The 22,013-nt window shown below is 42.5% G+C and overlaps 1 protein-coding gene across 1 annotated transcript in view; it reads right to left on the minus strand.

The window, feature by feature from the left end:
• Nucleotides 1–22,013, minus strand: part of Rpa1 (replication protein A1) — a 54,417-nt gene that overhangs the window by 24,593 nt on the left and 7,811 nt on the right. Inside the window, exons 3-5 of the mRNA XM_059271201.1 lie at nucleotides 21,870–21,948; nucleotides 21,126–21,234; nucleotides 7,861–7,949 (exon numbers count right to left, since the gene is read on the minus strand). Coding sequence (XP_059127184.1) covers nucleotides 7,861–7,949; nucleotides 21,126–21,234; nucleotides 21,870–21,948 — 277 coding nt within the window. The remainder of the gene's footprint in view (nucleotides 1–7,860; nucleotides 7,950–21,125; nucleotides 21,235–21,869; nucleotides 21,949–22,013) is intronic.

The following is a 22,013-nucleotide window of genomic DNA, read 5'->3' on the forward strand; positions in this document are numbered from 1 at the left end:
AAGGTGCTCCTCCTCGGCTACACAATGAGTTTGAGGCTAGTCTGGGATACATGGGACAACAGTAACAACTACTACTGCCGTTTTTCGGAGTGTTTACTCTGAACAAGGAGCAAGGGTTAAGTGCATTTTTCCAGTAACTGTCATAGATGAAGACAGTACTTCATCCTTTACCATGGCAGAGGAGAGAGAAGCTAGTATTACTCAGCTCTGTCTGGCTAAGTTCACGCACTTCACCATCATGTGGTTAATTTGTAAACAGCCAATCCTGGCAATAATAACTCTAATTATACAGAACATAATAAGATATGGCAATTAGGAAAAGCTACTAATCCACTTAATAGAGTAACCTTTATCTCTTACAAATCTGGTACAAGACACATCCCTGAACCAAATGATGGCAAGAATTCCAGAGCATTCTAAATAGCAACAATTGCCTTTCAATTAATGCACTGTAATACAGCAACTGCCCATAAGACCTCAAATAAATCAGTCCATAGCTAAGGAAAAAAATCTTTCTAAAAGCCAAAAGGATTCTACAAAGCAATAATGTAAGCTCCATTTATAATAACCTGTTTTGTGCCGCCAGCAAATCAAGCCATTCCAGTGGGCTAGATCAACACAGTAATTCTTCAGCTCTCTAGCTCTGGCTGGCTACACACAGGCTCGGAGCCAGGAAGGGAAACCAGCTGAGAGCAGACTTCTGCTCCTCGGGTGACCCGCACTCATACCATCTAGAATGGCAAGTGAGCTGTGGGCAGTGAAAAATTCAAACAAACCCATTAACTTCCCAAGCAAGTACTTTATTTTTATTTTTTTTTCCAAATTAACTTTTATTTGAAATTACTCTTCCCCACATGAATTTTAGGATCCTATCCAATACAATAACCCACGAAACCAATAACCAACCAATACCAAAATTTCTAACAGCAAGTTATACAATTGTTCTAGGTAATAAATAAAGGTTTTCCTTCAGTGATTAAAGGAATACTTAAGTTTCTGTAAATTTAACATAAAAATCACACTTTAAGTTTATAAGGTTTAACATGTAACTTCAAATATAACAAGTTTTAGCAAGTACTTTCTTAACAAATACCAAGAATAGACAGAGCCTGCAGTGGTGGCAGCACTCCTTTAATCCCAGCACTCGGGAGGCAGAGACAGGCAGATCTCTGTGAGTTGGAGGCCAGCCTGGTCTATACAGTTCCAGGACAACCAGAGCTACATAGTGAGACCCTGTCTCAACTCCCAAACCACTGAAAACAAACAACAAAGAATAAATAAAAGGATCAGTGCAGTATATCTAAGCTCCTGTTGACAGAAAAGGGACATGATCAGGATGAATATAATTACAATATGAATAATAAACTAAGTATTGTATAATATTTTGAGTCTAAGCAAGCTATTGTTACCAATAGTGAAGACACAAAGGATTTGCAGACACACATCGACAAAAACACAGTTCCAAGAATGACAGACTTAAAACCATCCATTCCTACAGGATATGCAGTATGAACTGTTTGCAGTTTTACTTCTCACACTTTGAATCATCTGTCTTTGCTCAATATGCAGCAGTAGTAAAATGTCTATTTTGCATTTCAATGTACCCTGCTCAGCTCTTTTTTTTTTTAAATAAATCTTCATTAGAGTTATCACTAATAACCATACAATGGAGTCTATACCAGGCTATTTTGAGATTTCTTCTGCCAACAGAATTAATTAATGAATTAATCAATCCAAATCTCTTCACTTTGGCCTCAGGCAGACTCTTTGGACAGCCACATTCTTCACCAAAATATCACAAGAACATCTCTAGGCAACATGCTAAAATTCTTCTCCTCTAACCCCCTTCTCCCCTCTGAAACCTCTTGAGTGAGCTCCCAACAGTTCAAGTAACTCTTAGCACCTCTGTCTTCCATGCTCCTACTAGTATGGCCCACTAACTGCTTTCATGTCCCAAAGTCCAAATTCCTCCAGACAAACACCCGGTCCAGCCTATCACAGCAATACCCCAGTCCCTGGTACCAACTTCTGTCTTAAGTTAGGGTTTTCACTGCTGTGAAGAGACACCATGACCACGAGAACTCTTATAAAGAAAACATTTAATTGGGGCTGGCTTACAGTTTCAGAGCTTCAGTCCATTATCATCACAACTAGGAGCATGGTGGTGTGCAGGCAGATGTGCTCCTGGAGCTGAGAGTGTTAACATCTTGCAGGCAACAGGAAGTAGACTGAGATACTCAGCAGTATCCTGAGCATAGGAAACCTCAAAACCTGTCCCCACATGACATACTTCCTCCACAAGGCCCTACCCACTCCAACAAAGCCACATCTCCTAATAGTGCCACTCCCTATGAGATTATGAGGGCCAATTACATTCAAACTACCACACACATTAAAAAAAATAAAGATAAAATAAAACAAGCCAAAAAACTATCACACAGCAAAAGATCCGAAGCAAATCACAAAGAATCTACAACTTGGATTCAGGTAGTTAGTTGCACTTACACATTTAGGGGTGCACGTGGGTGCAATAAAAGAAAAAGAGGCTATGAATCCAAGAGGGAATGATAGGAAAGACACGGGAGGGGATGGGGGAAAGGGAATAAAAAAAATCACACACACACACACACACACACACACACACAAAAGCCTACCACTAGTATCATAGCTGAACCAAAGGACACCACTCCCTACTTTTAAAAGAACTCTTAGAAATTGTGAAGAGCCGGGCGTGGTGTCGCACGCCTTTAATCCAGCACTCGGGAGGCAGAGGCAGGCAGATCTCTGAATTCGAGGCCAGCCTGGTCTACAGAGCGAGTTCCAGGATGGGCCCCAAAACAACACAGAGAAACCTTGTCTCAAAAAACAAAACAAAACAAAAAAACAAAAAGACAAACACATAAGAAAACAGGCCAACAACAAAAAACATCCAGCTCAGGGCCAAAAACAAAAGCAAAGGGGGATTAAACATTTTAAAGGATTGGCCTCCCTCAGAATAAAAACTAAAACCTGCACCACACTGCTCTTCACCTACCAAATTCTTTTTCTTTTTTTGTTTGTGTTTTTATCCATGTGGGGTGTAAGAGGAACATTTGCATTTGGTTAGCTGGCAAGGAGCTCCTGAAGGATAAAGAAACCCTAAAGTGTGTTCTCTAGAAAGAGCAGCAGTGGGTGCAAGATGCCGTGGGCAGAAGTGTGACTCTCACCACACAATCCTGAGTTTGGATTTCAAAGTCATGCAGCCCTACTCAAAAATTAAAACAAACATTAACACGTGTTAAAGAGATGGGGCTGGAGAGACGGTTCGGTGGTTAAGAGCACAGCACCCACATGGAGGCTTGGGGCCCTCTGCTAGCCCAATCCCAGGGGAGCCAACGCCCTCTCCTGGCCTCTGAGAGCACTGCATGCACATGGTATGCTTACACGCATGCAGGCAAAACACTCACACACTCACACACACACACACACACACACACACACACACACACACACACAAAATGTAAAAGACACAGACATATGATCATCTTAAGTTTCTTTTCTTTCTTTCTTTCTTTTTTTCCAGGACAGGGTTTCTCTCTGTAGACCAGGCTGCCCTGGAACTCAGAGATCCGCCTGCCTCTGCCTCCCAGAGTGCTGGAATTAAAGGTGTGTGCCACCACCACCAGATTTAATATTTACCTTTTTTCTTTGTTTTTCGTTAAATTTAAAATTTTAAAACTATATTGTTTGATGAGCAAACATGATAGTGAAACATACCAATATGGAACAAAGATACTATCTAATATATACGTAAAATTCTGCAATAGATTCATTCACACAACTTACATACTCAAACACAATTTCACAATAACGTAAAGCTTTGAAATGAAGGCTTTTGGCTATATATAAGAAATCTGCCCTGGAAATCCCAAATGATAATTTTCCTTTCTGTTTGTCTAAGACTTACTACTGGGGTGTGTTTGTCCATCCAAATTTGTACAGAGGTGCTATCACTTCTGATTACGTTGAGGCGGGGTTTCTCTCCAACCCTGGGAGTCCTGTTCCTTGGCTAGGCTGCAACCCAACAAGTCCCAGCAATCCTTATGGCTCACCTTTCTTGGAGCCAATGTTATAAGTGTGTGTGGGCACCAGGCATGTCAGTCACATGGCTACTGGGATTAGAACTCTGGTCTTCAGTACTGTGCATAAAGAGCTCTTAACTGCCAAGCCATCTTTCTGGCCCCCTAATTCGAATGTCTTGAAGCAACAGAAACTCACAGATGGTCACAGTACAGAAAATGAGTATCAGTGGCATGCACAGCCACAAATGGGACATTTATAACCCCCTTCCCCCAAGACCCCCCCCTCCCCCAAGTCTAAGGGACATCATGAAAAGGGAAGAGGTCAGGGAGGAACTGGACAAAACAGTGTCCTCTGGTCAAGACAAGACCTCTGCTCTCATTAACTCAGAGCAGCTATGGTTGCCTATACAAAACCATGCCAGTCAAAATTCTAACACATAGGGCAGAGGGGCTCATGAGGCCCTGTTTTTAAAATGGATTCACAGACAAAATAAATAACTGTAAAAGAAAACTTTAAGCAGCAATTACCAAATTGGACAACAAAAGCAAGACAGACCTACATACTGCTTAAAAAAATTCAAATGTGTCAGAAAGTTGTGCTAAAGATATAAATACATTAAAACAAGACTACAGAAAAAAAGGCATCCATGATGACTTAGAGAAAGTGCAGTGGTCTGGCTAATGTGACAATCACGGCAGGTAAAGAAAGGCACTCCGTAATAGGTGTTCATCAAAAGGACAGTGATTCTAAAGGACCATACACTTCGGAACAGGCCTTGGTCCTGACGTTTGAAATGCTGTACAACTATGTGCACTCTCTTCAAGTACAGACACAGTTTACCAAAAAGTATCATACTCTGAGGCACAATTAGAAATAAGACTCCATTAATTTAACAGAATTAGAAACACACAGCTGTTGTTTATCATACGGGAATTAAATTATCACTAACAGAAAAGATCTTTAGAAAATCTCCACATTTACACACCAAATACACTTGCATTAGCATTGTTGTACGAGCCAGGCATGGTGGCACAGTGGTCGAGGAAGCAGGATGATGTGTGGAGAAGGCCCTGGGTAAAGACATCACTAGTGAATTCAACCGAACATTTAAGGAAGAAATAGCAGAGACTCTACATGAACCTAGAAAATGCAAAATGAATCTTCTCCAGATCACCCAGTGTGGTCACGATTACTTGGACACCAAAACCAAACTGACCCAAGGAACCACAGATTAAATTACTCAGAGCAGGCTGGAGTGCGCTCAGTGGCTAAGAGCATGCACTACACTTGCAGGACCAGAGTTCAGTTCCCAGCACCCACATCAGGCAGCTCACACGGGATTGTAATTTATCAAAGAACCTAACATTTATGCTCTTCAGGCACAGACACACACAAACATGATTAAAAATAATAAAAATAAATCTTAAAAAAAAAAATCTCTCGGGCTGGAGAGATGGCTCAGAGGTTAAGAGCACTGGTTACTCTTCTAGAGGTCCTGAGTTCAATTCCCAGCAACCACATGGTGGCTCACAACCATCTGTAATGAGATCTGGTGCTGTCTTCTGGTATGCAGGCATACACTCGGCAAAACACTGTACGCATAATAAATAAATGAATCTTAAAAAAAAATATCTCTCGTGGACAGAGATGCAAAAAAAAAAAAAAAAACAACTAAACAAAATCAAATCAGGTGGATTCAGCAAAGCAAATATGTGAATCCAAATATGTGAAAAGGATAATGTATCACTAATCCAGACTTATCCCAGGAAGCCCAGGTTGCTTTGGCATCTAAAAATCAACCATTATAATTCACTATATTAGCTAACTGAAATAGAAAAGGCATTTGATAAAATTCACCATTCATTCTTCACAACAATGTCAGCAAACAAGAAAAAGAAGTAAAACTTCCTTAACCCGATGAGCCAGAATCTCCCGGCCTGGCATAGTGGTTCACAACTGTAACCCCAGCACCCCAGGCAGAGGCTGGATCGGGCAACAAGCACTCAAACACCTAATGATCCGAGGAATTCCATCCCTAGATCCCACGATAGGACAGGAGAGAATAGATTCCTGAGAGTTGCCCTCTGACCTCCACATACATGCTGCAGATATGCACATGCACACACATACTAAAAGATTTAAATTCACAATTAAATTTTTTAAGAGGAAGGGCTTGAGACAGGGTCTCACTATGTAGCACAGGCTAGCCTGAAAATCACTGTGTAGTCAATGTTGACTTCAAAATTCTTTTGACTCAAGCCTGGCAGTGGTGGCACACACCTTTAATCCCAGCACTTGGGAAGCAGAGGCAGGCAGATCTCTGAGTTCAAGGCCAACCTGGTCTACAAAGTGAGTTCCAGGACAGCCAGATATGTAGGGAAAACCTGTCTCAAAAAACCAAAAGAACAAAAACTCCTCCTCAGCCTGTAGCGTGCTGGGATTACAATCATGAACCACCTCACCCAGCTTTAACAGTATTTAATGGTACAAGGCCAAGAGTTGCCTGGAAAGATCAAGACACAGATCACAAAGCTGAGTGGTTTGGTTTTGTTTGGTGACTGGGTCTCTGGTGGTCTAGGCTGGCCTCCAACTTGCACAAAAAATAATCATCTTGCCATCAGGGATAAATGCTATTAACCACCATGATGGCCCAGGCCTATAATCCCAGTATTTGGGAAGTAGATCCTCAGCCACACAGGGTTTGAGGCCAGCTTTGGCAGCGCTGAGTCCGGTGTGGTGGAACCCATCTGCAATCCCACCACTCAGGAGGCTGAAACAGGAAAACTGAGTATAAAACCAGCAAGGGCCACTAAATAAACAAGAAAATCTCAAAACAAAAACAAACCAATAACCAAACCCCATAAATCTGCCCAAGATAACTCCTAAGAAGACACTTCTCGGGGCTGGGGAGCTGCTTGGTGCAGTAAAGAACCTGCCATTCAAGCATGAGCACCTTCCTTGAGATCCCAGTTCAGGGAGTTTCAGGTTCAGTAGGAGCCCTTCTCTCTAGAAATAAGGTAGCAAGCAATAGAGGAAGGCACCAACTCTGGTCTCTAGCCTCCATGTACACACATGTACAAATACACACACGTTCACGAACCACACACAGAAGAATGCATCTGGTTCCCTCACGTTTCAGCTATCATATAAATCCTCCATTATCAGAATATTCTAGGTTATTTCAGTCAATTCTTTTATTTATTTATTTTTTTTATTTATTTATTTTTTTTTGGTTTTTCGAGACAGGGTTTCTCTGTGTAGCTTTGCGCCTTTCCTGGGACTCACTTGGTAGCCCAGGCTGGCCTTGAACTCACAGAGATCCGCCTGGCTCTGCCTCCCGAGTGCTGGGATTAAAGGCGTGCGCCACCACCGCCCGGCTTATTTCAGTCAATTCTTACACAGAATGACCACTACATTCTTTCTTAAATTTCTCCCTATTTATTATATATCATGTCTTCAGTATTAAAAAAGTAAAATAAGCTGGGCAGCAGTGGCACACGCCTTTAATCCCAGCACTCGGGGAGCAGAGGCAGGCGGATCTCTGTGAGTTCCAGGCCAGCCTGGTCTACAGATTGAGTTCCAGGACAGCCAAGACTACACAGAGAAACCCAACCAATAAATAAATACTAAAATAAAGCAACAACAACAACAACAACAACAACAACAACAACAAAACAGTAACCTGGTCTATAGCCACCCAAATCACCACTTTATTAAGACTACTAAGTCACAAAGTAGCACTCTAGATCTCTAAAGCAGTATCCAGTTGAGGGCTACAACCTATAAAGAGGATTTTACCTTCATTATAGGGCACCGGATTCCCAATCTTTATTCCAACTTCTTCAGCTGATTTTACAACTTGCAAATCCATCAAAATAACTACTCTCCTGCAAAGACAAACAGACACAAGTTAGAATAAAGAACTCTGGAGCTTTGAGAAGAGCTAAGAAGTTTAATGACTGTCTGGCTAAACTGTATGCTTTATCATCTTTTTCTCATTCTTGAATAACTTGAGAAGTGTTAATTCCTAGGTAAATACTTCATTCACTCGGTCCCCATATCATCAATATTTGTTGTTATTTTTTTTTAAATGGCTATGAGGGTATTCATTTCCCACCTAGCTTCTTAATTAAAACAGTACACCTTGCTACGTGCCATTAGTTTCACGGAGCCACTGATAGAATTTAGATTATTAAATACAAAATCCTACAGCACAAAAAAATGACCCGTTTTTTAGAAGCATGACCTTATCTAAACCATTACTTTTTCCCAGTGAAAAGTAATTATGGTAGTAGACGTCTAAAGTATTTAGTTATTGGGGGCTGAGAAATGGCTTAGTTGATGAAATATTTGCTGTGCAAGCATGAGGACCTGAGTTTGATCCCTAACATCCGTATAAAAAGTCAGATGTGGCAGCACATGCTTACAGTGCAGTGCGGGAAACAGAAGGAGCCTGGTGTTGCTGGGCAGTCAGCCTAGCATAACCAGGAAGTTCCAGGGACTGATCTCAAAAAGAACAGGAAATGGCATCCAGGGAACGACACCTCTGCTTCCATAGGTACTTGTGCACATGTGCGCGCACGCACACACACACACACACACACACACACACACACACACACACCCCAATTCTTTTTAAGGTGATCATGTGGCATATTTCTGGTCTGGCTATGCCCCGCCACCACCCTCCAGCTCATCTCGGCATTTCCAAGCGTGTTGCCCTCTAGCCCAGCTGTTTTCTTTCAGTTCCTGGCAGGAGCTGTGCTTCGTCCTGCTGCCAAGCCTACAGAGTCCTCTGAGTGCATTTTTTCCCCCTCATTCTGCTTCATCTAATATGCACTTTTTGCTCTTATCTCAAACTTGGAAGTGAACCAGGGACTTATTCATGCTAGGCGAATGCTCTACCGCAGAGCTACACTCCTCCAACCTCCATCTCAAGTATTTCAAAAGACATTTCCTTGGTCTCTCATTTAGATTACTGCAGCTATGATTTCATTCCTTCAGAACACTTCTTTTAGTTTTAAGTTCTGTATTAATTAGTGATTGCTTTCTTTCTCTCCTAGACTGCACTTTCAATAAAGGCAGGTAGTCAGCTACAGTGTTTAATTAAGCACTAGCCCAAAGATGTCATTTAATACCTACAGAGACAAGATGTCATGATCTCACCTGCAGATGAAAAAGAACTCTCGATAGAAGGAGACAGAGAGCTTAGTAGCTGAGTGTGAGCACCGAGTGTGAGCACTGAGTGTGAGCACCAGAGTTTAGATGCCTCAAAACACACACAAACGCCAGGTGGATGTAGCAGTCTGCCTCTAACTCCATGTCTGAGATAGGGTACCCCCAGCGCAAGCTGGCTAGCAAGAGAAGCCAGGATGGAAAGCTCTGGGCTTGACTAAGACCCCGCCTCCATGAATAACTCACAAGTGAAAAAGTGGCTAAGGATGATGACTCCCAAATCTTGGGTTTGCATGGTCATGTACAAATGTCAACGCACGCACACATACATGCTCATCACATGTACTCACACATGAAAACTGGGAAAAGAAAAAAAGAACTGCAACAGAGAAACGGACTTTGAAGGGAACATAACCACAGGCAGGGAAGGACAGTGGACTGAACGAAGGCCATGCTAGTGGCAATGCAAAAGGCAGTCCAGAGCAAAGGGTAAGCAATACCCATGCTTTACTGTTTGGATGGTCTGGCTGCCGAACGCCGGACTTTACATCTGATTCTTCAGTACGTGCTGCCTTTATCAAGTTATCCCATCATAGTTACGCCACTTCAACAAAACAAGCCGCAAAAAACGATCTGCTATGGCCTAGATACGGACCATCTGTTAAAACTACCTGCTAAGCCAAATGTGCTGATACATGCATGTGATCCCAGCACTTAGGGGATCAGGAGTTCAAGGATTACCTCAGATGCACAGTGAGTTAGAGGCCAGCCTGGGCTATATGATATCATGCTCCAAAAACCAAAACTAAGACAAAACAGAAACATTAAAAACAAACAAACAAACAATTTAGGCTGGAGAGATGGCTCAGCAATCCAAAGTATATACTGTTCTTGCTGAGGACCTGAGTTTGGTTTCCAGCACCAACATCTAGCAGCTCACAACTTCCTTTAACCCCAGCTCCAGGGGATATGACATCTCTGGCTTCCAAAGGCACTTCCCCAACACACGCATGTACGCATAACTACAAACACACACACACACACACACACACACACACACTTAAATAATAAAAATAAGTCTTTAGCCGGGCGGTGGTGGCGCACGCCTTTAATCCCAGCACTCGGGAGGCAGAGCCAGGCGGATCTCTGTGAGTTCGAGGCCAGCCTGGACTACCAAGTGAGTTCCAGGAAAGGCGCAAAGCTACACAGAGAAACCCTGTCTCGAAAAACAAAAAAAACAAAAAAAAACAAAAACAAAAAAAAAATAAGTCTTTAAAAAAATCTTATCTTGGGGCCTGGAGAGATGGCTCAGTAGGTAAAAGCACTGGCTGCTCTTCCAGAGGAGCTGGGTTTGATTCTCAGCTCCCACATGGTGGCTCACAACCAACCATCTATAATCCTAGTTCCAGAATATCTGACACCTTCTGCCCTCTGTAGACAGACACCATGCGGTGTATATACATGCAGGCAAAACACTCACAAACATAAAATTAAATTTAAAAAAATCTAAAATTAAAACAAAGTATTAAAAAATGTATTCCATCTTGTAATACATAGACACATTAAATGAAATATAGCAAGATGAATACAATAGCACATTAAAATAATGCACCAAGTCCACTTTACAGAGAACACAGGTAACTTTTACAGGGATACCAACAGCAAAATAGAGACTATAGGCAAGTGTAAGGATTAGAGACAAATGACCTGGTATAGCGAAAATAAACAGTCAGGGGAAAAGATACAAGGAGGAACATATGGGTGTTAGAAGGCCTCCAGACCACCAACCTACTGCTATGTTAATTTACTTTGGATTCTGATTCAAATATGAATGTATACACACACACACACACACACACACACACACACACACACACACGCATTTATACATCCACATATATGAGTAGTTGGAACGTGAACACGGCTGGCTACTTACTTTAGGTGTACCTGGTTTTCATTTTCGTGTGCATGGAGATGTGCAGTGTGAGTGACTGCATGTTTGTGTGTATGAGTGCATGTGCATGTGGGTGCATGTCCTGCACATGTGTGTGCACAAGCCAGAGGTCAAGACACCACTAAGCTTGGTGTTTGCTATTACTCTCCATAGTTTATTTTACATTCATTCATTCGTTCCTTCGTACATTCATTCATAGACAAGGTTTCTCTAAGAAGCCCTGGCTGTCCTGGAACTCACTCTGTTGACCAGGCTGGCCTTGATCTCAGAGAACCTCCTGCCTCTGCCTCCCAAGTGCTGAGCTTAATTAAAGGCATGTTCCACGCCCAGCTAGCTTTTACATTTATTTACTCTGTGTGTGTGTGTGTGTGTGTGTGTGTGTGTGTGTGTGTGCACATGTGTCTGTTTGCACAGACATACTTGTGCTTTGGTACAAAAGTGGAGGTTCCAGGGGAACAAACTCACATCTCAGGCCTGGTGACAGGTGCCTCTACCTGATAAGCTGTCTCACCAGCCCCTCTGCCTTCCATTTTTGTTTTTAGGTTTTCTGAGACAAGTGTCATTATGTAGCTATGGCTATCCTTGACTTGACATGTAGATCAGGCTGGCCTTGAATTCAGAGATCTGCCTTCCTCCACTCCATATCTGGAATACTAGAACCAAAGGTGTGTGCCACTATGCCCAGCCTTCCACCAGGATCTCTGAGCCCAGAGCTCACCAACTGGGCAGACTTGCTGCCAGTAAGCTCTGGGGATCCACCAGGGCTACAGGTCAGTACCACCATGCCTAGCTTTTTATGTGGGTGGCAGGGATTCCAACATCATGCCTGTGAGGCAAACACTTTACTGAGTTGTCTCCTCAGCCCAGTACTTATTTTTCAAAACTAGTTCATCATGTAAATAAAAATACTAAAATATGTCTACTGTGAAATAACGTAACTGATACTTACTTCAAAATTATCTAGAGTATATGTGGAAGAAATATGGATCGAGTAGGACCTGATGTCAAGTGATAATCTAAGTGAGGGCTATATGGGGACTCAATTCCACTGTGTGTTCTGTCTACTTTTATAAATGTTCAAAATCATGCAAAATATAAATTTGAAAAAAGAGAAAGGAAGCTAAGAGGATTATTTTTTAGAGGCAGGATTTATTATGTAAGAATGAAAGAACAGTTCAATATTAATCGGTTAAAATAATTCATACTATTAAAGGATTAAAAATAATATGATTATATCAAGCTGTAGTAAAAGCTTTTCAAAAAATTCAAGAGCCATTCCTATAAAAATCCGAGCAATATAAGGACCTAGAAAAAGTCTTGACATGATAAAGTCTATGCACTTTACAAGATAAGTGATGCTGAGCACTGAAACCAAAGGCATTTCCATTACTGTCCACGGAGAGAGAAGGGACCTGCTGATACACTCCTGCCAACATGGTCTTAATGGTGCTAACTGATTCAGAACCATTAAAAACAAAGGAACAGGCCTGCTGAGAGGGCCAGTGGGTATAAGCCTCACACCTGCGTTTGATCCCCAGCAGCCAGAGTGAAAGAGAGAACTAACTCCTGAAAGGTGTCTTCATAACTTCACACACACACACACACACACACACACACACACACACACACAGCACACACGTCCTCTCCCAATAATAAAACATTCGATTATGTCATAGCACATGTGTGCCTACATACATGTGCCCTGCAAATAATACACAAATATAAAAAAAAACTCAAAAAGAAACAAATGACAAATAAATAACATACATATTACAATAAAGAGATAACTGTCTAGAAAATCCGAGGTTTTCAATGGTAAGATATCGTATTCTTGGATGAAAAGACCTAATGTTAAAATACATCAACTTAATGCAAATTATGTGCATTCAAACAAGACCTCTGCTTGGTATTTGAACTTGATATAACTCTTAAAATTCATATGGAAGAAAAAACATGAAAACTGCCAAAAGCCACTAAAATATTCTACAGATGGTATTTTCACAGCACATAATTATAAGAGCTGTGAAAGATGTGCAGATAATCTACACTCCAGCCTGCTGGTGAGATGGTCAATGGGTATAGTTGTTTGGGAAAGTAGCCTGGTAATTCCTCATAGAGTTAAATCATAAAGTCAGCATTTCAACCAGCACTTTCTCTCCTAGACACAGTCACCCCTGCGTCCAAGTCACCAAGGCACCACTCCCAAGAGAATCTGTACATGGAAGAAGGTAGCTGCTGCATTTAATTAACACACATCCTCTCATGTGCTTTAAACATCTCTAGATTACTTACGATCCCCAACATGACATAATCGAATGTTTTATTATTGGGAGAGGACGTGTGTGCCGTGTGTGTGTGTGTGTGTGTGTGTGTGTGTGTGTGTGTGTGTGTGTGTATGTGTGAAGTTATGAAGACACCTTTCAGAAGTTAGTTCTCTCCTTCACTCTGGCTGCTGGGGATCAAACGCAGGGCACAATAAGAATATGGCTGTACATGCTCATTTCAGACGCAATACTCCCCCTGAACACTTCTGATCAGTTGAATATATGGACTGAGAAGCCACAGGACATCCACAGAAAGAGAGCCAATCATGTAAAAACTTATATACTAATCTTCAGTGCATTATTCAAACTGCACACAGGAACAACCCAACAGCCCAGAAACTGAAAAACCAGGTAAGCAAAGGGTGCTGGGCCTAGTGGCCCAGGTCTATAATCTCAACTAACTGCAAGGTTGAGGCAGAGGGATCTCAAGTTCAACGACAGCCTAAGCAACTTAGCAAGACACTGTCTCAAAATCGAAAGTAAAGAGGGCTGGGGATGTGGCTCAGAGGCAGAGCTGCTGCCTAGCATGTGTGCTGACCCCAGTACCACAAAAAAAAGGACAAGCAAAATGTGATCTGTCTATACAACAGAATTTTACAGCCACAAAGACAAATGAAGCAGCGATACATCTTAGCCCTGAAAATACTAAATGAAGAAGTGTCACAAAGGACCAGGTATTACCTGACTCCATTTACACAAAATGTCCAAAGTCAACAACTCTACAGACACGAAAAGATCAGTGCTCCCTGGGAGTCAGAGATTCGGGGCTAGTAGTTAAAGGGTACAGGGTGTCTTTAAGGGGGTAAGAAAAACGCTCTAAAATTAATTGTGGTGGTAACTGTTTAACACTGAGAAGTGTTGCAAATAATTTCAGACTTCCAAAAGCTGTCAGTGACACATGAACATCCAATCAGATCAGAGGGAAAAGTGACAGATTCAGAATAGTTACCAGTCTCTTTTCATCTGTGTTTGCCACCAACTATCAATTTTCCACACAGTTATCACAGTTTATTTTTGTGTCTGCCTGTCTCATTTTATTTGTGGCTTTTGGTAGAATAACAGCCCAGGCTGGCCTCATACTCACTATGGCCGAGGATGACTCTGAGCTTCCAATCCTCCTGCTTCCATCTCCCAAGGGGTGGGATTGCAGGGGTGTGCCACTATGCCTGGGTCCATGTGGTCTCACGCATGCCAGGTAAGCAGACTACCGACTGAACCACACCCCAGCCAGCCCTGTCAGAGTATCTCTGCACAACCTCTTAAAGATTACAACATGATGGAAGACACAGTACCAGAGTGCTTGTCTACCATGTGGGAGGCCCTCAGTCAATCTCCAGCAGTGGTGAAAAAAAAGTTAAAAACACTCACAACTCAGGCCCGATCATGCAGTTTCCTACACAAAGCCCAGCGTTCAACCCCCAGCACCTCACAGAGCCTGCCTGGGCTACATGAGATGAGACCCTTTCTCAGAAATAAAATAAACTAAAAATTTTAAAACACTCAATCAAAGCCCTGTGGCTTCCCATCACACTGAGAACAAAACATTCTCCCTGGCTCTCTATGTGCTGCCCATTTGCAAAAGAAACTAAGTCAGATTCTTTACTCATGTCATAGGTTAAAATAAACCTCTCCTGAAGTACTAAAATATGGTCAAGAATTTGATCAATGCTGGGTGTGGTGGTGCACACCTCTAATCCCAGCACTCAGGAGGCAGAGGCAGGTGGGTCTTTGTGAGTTCGAGGCCAGCTTGGCCTACAAAGAGAGTTCTAAGACAGCCAAAACTTACACAGAGAAACTCTGTCTCAAAAAACCAAAAAAAAAAAAAAAAAAAAAAAAAAAAAAAAAAAAAAAAAAAAGGAAAGAAAGAGAAAAAGGAAAAGAAGAGAAGAATTTGGTCAGAAAGCTTCTTCAGCATTACGATATAGATAGAGGTCATAAAGGGGAAATGGGCAAATGCAAATACAGATTTTTGAAAATGTCTTCAAATTCGATACCACAAAATAACATACACAATAGACCAAGGTAGAATGGGTAAAACAGATAACAGAGTTAAGATGCTTGGTTTATTATTTCTGTAAATAAAAACGAAAGGACAAAGCATCAGGTGCTAGAGATTGGTTCAGATGTTAAGAGAACTGGCTGTTCTTCCAGAGGATCCGGGTTCGATTCCCAGCACCCACATGATGGCTCATAACCATCTACAACTCCAGAGGATCCAATGTCTTCTTCTGGAGCCCATGGACCAGACACACACATTGTACACAGACATACATGCAGCAGACATAACCCCCATACATATAAAATTGAAAAAAATAAATACATCTCAAAAAAATTGCTAAAGGACAAAGCATCAGCCAAGGAGACAGCTCAGTGAGTCCCAGGTCTTGTTGTGCAAGCATAAAGACCTGAGTTCGGATCCTCAGCACCCATGTGAAAGTTAAGATTGGTGGTACCTGTAACTCCAGTCTAGAAGGGTCAGAGACCACCAGTCCAGCAAAAAACCAGTCATCTCCGGGTCAGTGAGAGACTGTCAAGATATAGTGGAGAGCTACAGAGGAAGACACGGGGTTCTAAAAGCATGGAAGGGAGTGTGTGTGCACACACACACACAGTTGTTTTTTTCTTTTAATTTACAAACATTAAAACAGGCTGGTAATATGCTCAGTGGGTAAAGACCTGCTGTACAAGAGTCCAACCCCCAGAAAACTGAGAGGAGAGAACCAGAAGTTGTCCTCTGACTTCCTCATGTGTACCATAGCAAATGCGCACACACACACACACACACACACACACACACACACACACACACACGCACGCGCACACACACAAATTAATAAGTAAAATCAAAACTCCAAAATTAGCCGGGCGGTGGTGGCGGCGCACGCCTTTAATCCCAGCACTCGGGAGGCAGAGCCAGGCAGATCTCTGTGAGTTCGAGGCCAGTCTGGGCTACCAAGTGAGTTCCAGGAAAGGCGCAAAAAAAACTCCAAAATTATACGAAGTTCATAAATCATACACAGAGAAAAGTCTAGTCTATAAAGCAAGGTCCAGGACAGCCTGGGCTGTAACACAGAGAAACCCTGTCTTGAAACCACCCCCATGAAAAAAGTCAGGAATAAACCTGGATGGCTACCATAAAGGCGAGGAATAGATAAATTCAGACACATTCAGACACACACACACACACACATAGGCTCTCAGCAGAAGTATAAAACAACACAGACATGCCATTCGCCATGCTGTGGTGTGAGTCAGGGCGGAGTCATGAGCGGAACTGTACTCAGTGGAGAGAGAGAAGCTTCTCCGTGTCTCTCAGCCAGGACTGTAGTCCACCCCAGAAAGGCTCCCCACCCTCCCCTCAACCACGTCCTAGAAGTCAGAGCACTGTTTGTAGCAGTCGAGACAGCCCGGAGTGGAAGAGAAGAGATCCCAGGCAGGCAGGCTGGCAAGATGTGTCTTGCACCAAATCCGGCAGAACTGTCCTTACTAATCGTGAACAAAATAAGAAGAAACGACAGAGCAACAATTCAACAAGCAATGTATGAAACGAAAGGGACGAGACACACAAAAGACAAAGAACCTGGTAAGCCAGACGCCTAAGCTGAGAGCGATACTTCCCAGAAGGGAGTCATAAAATAGACTGAATTCATTAAAATAAGAGCCAAAGATAAACCGAAACAGTCAGCTCAAAAACCTAAAAACAGGCCAGAATAATATGACACTTCTGACAGTTGTTACTGTCAACCCGACAGAAGCTACCAGAGCAGGCAACTCTCTGGTTATGCCCGGGAGGGGTCTTTAGATTAACTGAGGTGAGAAGACCCACCGTAACTGGGGTGGCACCATTCTATGGACTGAGGTCCCAGACCGAATAAAGACTCTAGCTGCCATGAGGACTGTGCCCTCAAACCGTGAACCAGAAGAACCCCTTCTTCTCTAAGTGGCTTTTATCAGGTACTTCTGTCATTCCAATGAGAAAGGTTAACTAATACAACATTCAGTACCTAAAAATAGAAACACACTTGTTTGCATGTTTGAGATTCTGGAGATCACGGGCCAGTTATCCGTAATACAAGGTCTGCTGGCGAAGGGCAATGATTCGGACCTATAATCCCCGCTGCTGTGAAGGGACAAAAACCCTGCATATTAAGTCCAGCCTGGGCAGCTTATAGAGACCAGCTCAAAACTGACAGAAACGGCTAGACATACAGCAAACTAGCAGATTAACAGAATGCTCCCTAACATGAAAGAGGCCTAAGAATAGAAAATTCTACCACAGTAAACGTACTGCTAGAACACACAGAAAAGTAAATAGAATTCTATAGTACACAGGATATTCTGGTCAACAAGGGACATTGTATATGACAGTGTCATCAGATTAACAACAACAGAGGTAAAAGTTCCTATTGCCTAGTGATGTGGCAGCAGTCCTGACAATCCAGAGCGGCACCACTCAAGTGTCTCTGGGTGCTGGTACGAAGCCAGCCACCACCCGGGAGGCAGAACTTACACTTCCTGATGTGTATCTGCTACAGAACCTTGCATTGTTGTTTTCTTGTGTGTGTGCCTCACTGTGTTTCTCCACCGCACCAAGTCAGCTGAGTTCACACAAGGGACTGACCTAACCAGACAGTTCTAGAAGGACCACGAGGCACACACAATGGGCACTATAAACTTGAAGTTCTCTAAGTACACTGGTTTCACTGAGAACCTAACACGCATTTTTAGATCACAGGTTCTTTTGTGAGTGAGGATGCACAGGTGTCTGTGTCTGAGTGCCTTTGTATAGGACATGTGTACATGCATGTGGAGGTCAAAGGTCAACCTCAGGCGTCAACACTCAGGAGCCATTCACCTTGATTTTTCCTTGGTTTGTTTTGAGACAAGGACTCATGTAGCCCAGGCTGGCCTAGAATTTGCTATATGAAGATGAACTTGATTTTCAGATCCTCCTGACTACCCCAGAATACTGGGATTACAAGCACACACCACTAGACCTGGTTTATATGGTGCTACCAACCAAACCCAGGGCAATGTGAATGCTAGGCAAATACTTCACCAAATGAGGTACTTTCCCAATGCCAATCCTGTTTTTCCTTTAAACATTATGCATTTATTATTGTGTACATGTGCATGCATACACAATGTCCAGAGGACAGCTTCTGCAGAGTCCAATCTCTCCTGCTACCACGAGGGTCATAGGGACTGAAGGTCTCAGGCCTGGCAACAAGCACTTTTATCCACTGACCTACCTCACCAGCCACCTACTTTATTTTTTGAGACCTGAGCTCTGCAGTTAGGCTAGGCTAGCAAGGCAGGGAATACCAGGGATCCACCTGCCTCCTCCTCCTGACCCCCACCCAGGATTATGAACTCTTGCCACTGTACCTGGCTTTTTAGAACAAACTCAGATTCTCATGCTTGCCTAGCAAGCAATTTATCAATGGAGCTGTTATTATCTCTGCAGCCTACTAAAGATAAGAGAGTTTTAATATTCACAAAATTTTCCTATAGGAATTGCTAAAAGATGCTTGTAAAAGACTTTAAGAAAACGGAAACTGCCAGGTGTGGTAGCACTTGACTTTAATTAGTGTTCAGGAGACAGAGGCAGGCAGATCTCTGTGAGTTCCAAACCAGGCTACATAGTGAAGAAAAAAATAAAGAAAGGAAGGAAGGAAGGAAGGAAGGAAGGAAGGAAGGAAGGAAGGAAGGAAAAGGAGGGAGGGAGGGAACGAGAACGAGAAAGGAAGGGAGGGAGAGAGGGAAAGAAATAGATTAACAAACAAGATGAGGTAAGCTAAGAACAATCTACAGGTCACCTGAATAATGACTATAAAGAATGAGGCCTAGGATGTAACTCAGCATACACTGCTTGCCTAGAGGCAAGAGGTCCTTCCTGGCTATCCTCAGCTATGCAGAAAACAAAAAACACAACACAGGTCACTGGGAGCTGCTTTATTTTGGGAGGTTGGTAACAAAACTGACCTATTTTGAAATACCTGTCAACTCAAATACAGATTTAAAAATCACCATAAAAACAGAGACTATTGGTTCATGACAGAGACAAAAGGAAGAAAGCAAAGCAAAACCACAGTAAATACACACATGCTTGAGCACACAAAAAGGAGCTGGAATAGAGAGGCTCACGGCTACCCAACATCCACAAAGCTGTCCACAACCATGTCTTTAATCCCAGCACTCAGGAAGCAGAGACAAGCAGATCTCTGGGAGTTAGAGGCCAGCCTGGTCTACAGGTGAGTTCTAGCTAGCAAGGGCTAAAACAGTGGACCTTGCCTCAAAAATAAAGTAAAAAATTTAAAAATTAACACCAACTATAAACTTACCAAATCTTAAATTGAATTTTATAAAAGATATCCCAAATTGACAACAGAAAGGCTAAATGCTAAAATTAGAATACAGACATAGCCAGTTAATATGAATTGAAAAAAATGTTTCAAAATATATAGGGAATGGGGCTGAAGAGATGGCTCAGCCATGAAGAGAACTGGCTGCTCTTCCAGAGGTCCTGGGTTCAATTCCCAGCACCTACATGACAGCTCACAACTGTTTGTAACCATAGTCTCATGGGATCTGATGCCCTCTTCTAGTGTGCAGGTATACATGTAGACAAAACATCCACATATATAAAATAAGTAAGTCTTAAAACACACACACACACACACACACAATATAATGTTCATCAAAATATATTATAACAAATAAATTATAACATAATTTCACCAACACTGGAATGTTTATTATATTTGATTCCCATGTGTGTTGGGTGCAGTCTATCATTAAAAATAAAAAATGAGGGCTGGAGAGATGGCTCAGAGGTTAAGAGCACTGACTGCTCTTCCAGAAGTCCTGAGTTCAATTCCCAGCAACCACATGGTGGCTCACAACCATCTGTAATGAGATCTGGTGCCCTCTTCTGGCCTGTAGACATACGTGCAGACAGAACACTGTATACATAATCAATAAATAAATCTTTAAAAAAAAAATAAAAAAATAAAAAATGAGAAAAAAAGTATATAAAACTCTCCCTAAAATAAAGTTTTCAGGGCTGGGGATTTAGCTCAGTGGTAGAGCACTTGCCTAGCAAGCGCAAGGCCCTGGGTTCGGTCCTCAGCTCCGAAAATAAAATTTTCTTTTTTAAAAGTAAGTCATTTTTTTAGCAAGGGGAATAACAGTTCTGCCCATGCTGTATTTCTAGCATATAACATCTTGCAAGTACTTAACCATATCCTACATCGGCTCAACACACTGACTACAAAAGACTCAAGATCACAAAAAAGGAACCAGACTGTGTAACTAAATGTTTCTTTTTGTTGTAGTAAGTGACCTCGTCATTAAAAGAAACCAAAAGGAAGTAGAATTATGCACTCTAATCTTTTTTGGGGGGGATTTCCAGTTTGTTTCTTCTGTATTTCTCCCCTGACGCCACAGTCAGTCACTGAGCTCAGCTGAAGCGCTCCACTGCCCTGTCACACCCTCCCTCCCTCCCTCCCTCCCTCCCTCCCTCCCTCCCTCCCTCCACTTTATCACCTTCTCTGTTCCCAAGTCAGTTCCTGTTTCACAGTGGAACAAGTGGAGAACAGAGCGCTTACCTTCCGTCTTTCAGGGTGTTCACGATGAATCGGTTGACCTGGCAGACACAGTTGCTGGCCAGTTGCTGGCCCTCGACAAGAGGGTTCAGCTGTGTGGCCAACATGAAAGCTGCAAAGCAAAGAGAGAACTTCAGGTCCAAGCCCTTCCAGTCTTAATCTGAAAGCTGACCACAAGGAAAAGCATTAGATACAGCTGTTTAAAACCCCCTGGACTCTGCAGAGAGAGGACATCTGCCCCGCCTTAAAATCTTGGGCTACTCCTAAACGTTATCCATTCCTCAAAGACCCCAGATCATTTTTCCTATCAGTTTCCTGGGGAAAATGAAGGCAATCTTTTCTAGGTCTTTAGTGCTATGACTAGAGACACCAGGCAAATAGTCCAGAAGCCACCCCACCATCACCACCACAAATCTTCTTTTTAAAGATTCTAGGACAGAAATAAACCTGAAAAAGTTAAGCACAGGATGGCTCACCCATCACACTCACAAAATGTCAATACTATCCTTGGGGAAATTAATCAAAGAAAACATACAACACCAGTTAGAGGAAATTAATTAAGCTGAATGGCAGCTTCCCACTACATCCAGTGTACTGTCAGCCAGGCTCTCCGCCAGAGGCATCTCTCCCTCAACAAAGCCCTCAGCCAATGTGGACTTCAGGTGCTCGAAACACTGCGATCAAAGGCTACGGTGCGCTGCTGTTATCCAAGTATTCCCATAGCCTAGATTTATTCATCATACTCACAGGACAGCGTGTTCAATCCATCACTCATAAGCAGTCGATACCGGGGTGGACTATTCCCTGTAGTAATGGGACGAATGTTCTAGAAAAGTTGACAGAAAAGTTGATTCATTAAGCAGGCTGTCTGCCTAATCCCTAAGGGTAAGT

Source organism: Peromyscus eremicus, chromosome 8a (genome assembly GCF_949786415.1).
Source record: "Peromyscus eremicus chromosome 8a, PerEre_H2_v1, whole genome shotgun sequence".
Classification (NCBI taxonomy): domain Eukaryota; kingdom Metazoa; phylum Chordata; class Mammalia; order Rodentia; family Cricetidae; genus Peromyscus; species Peromyscus eremicus.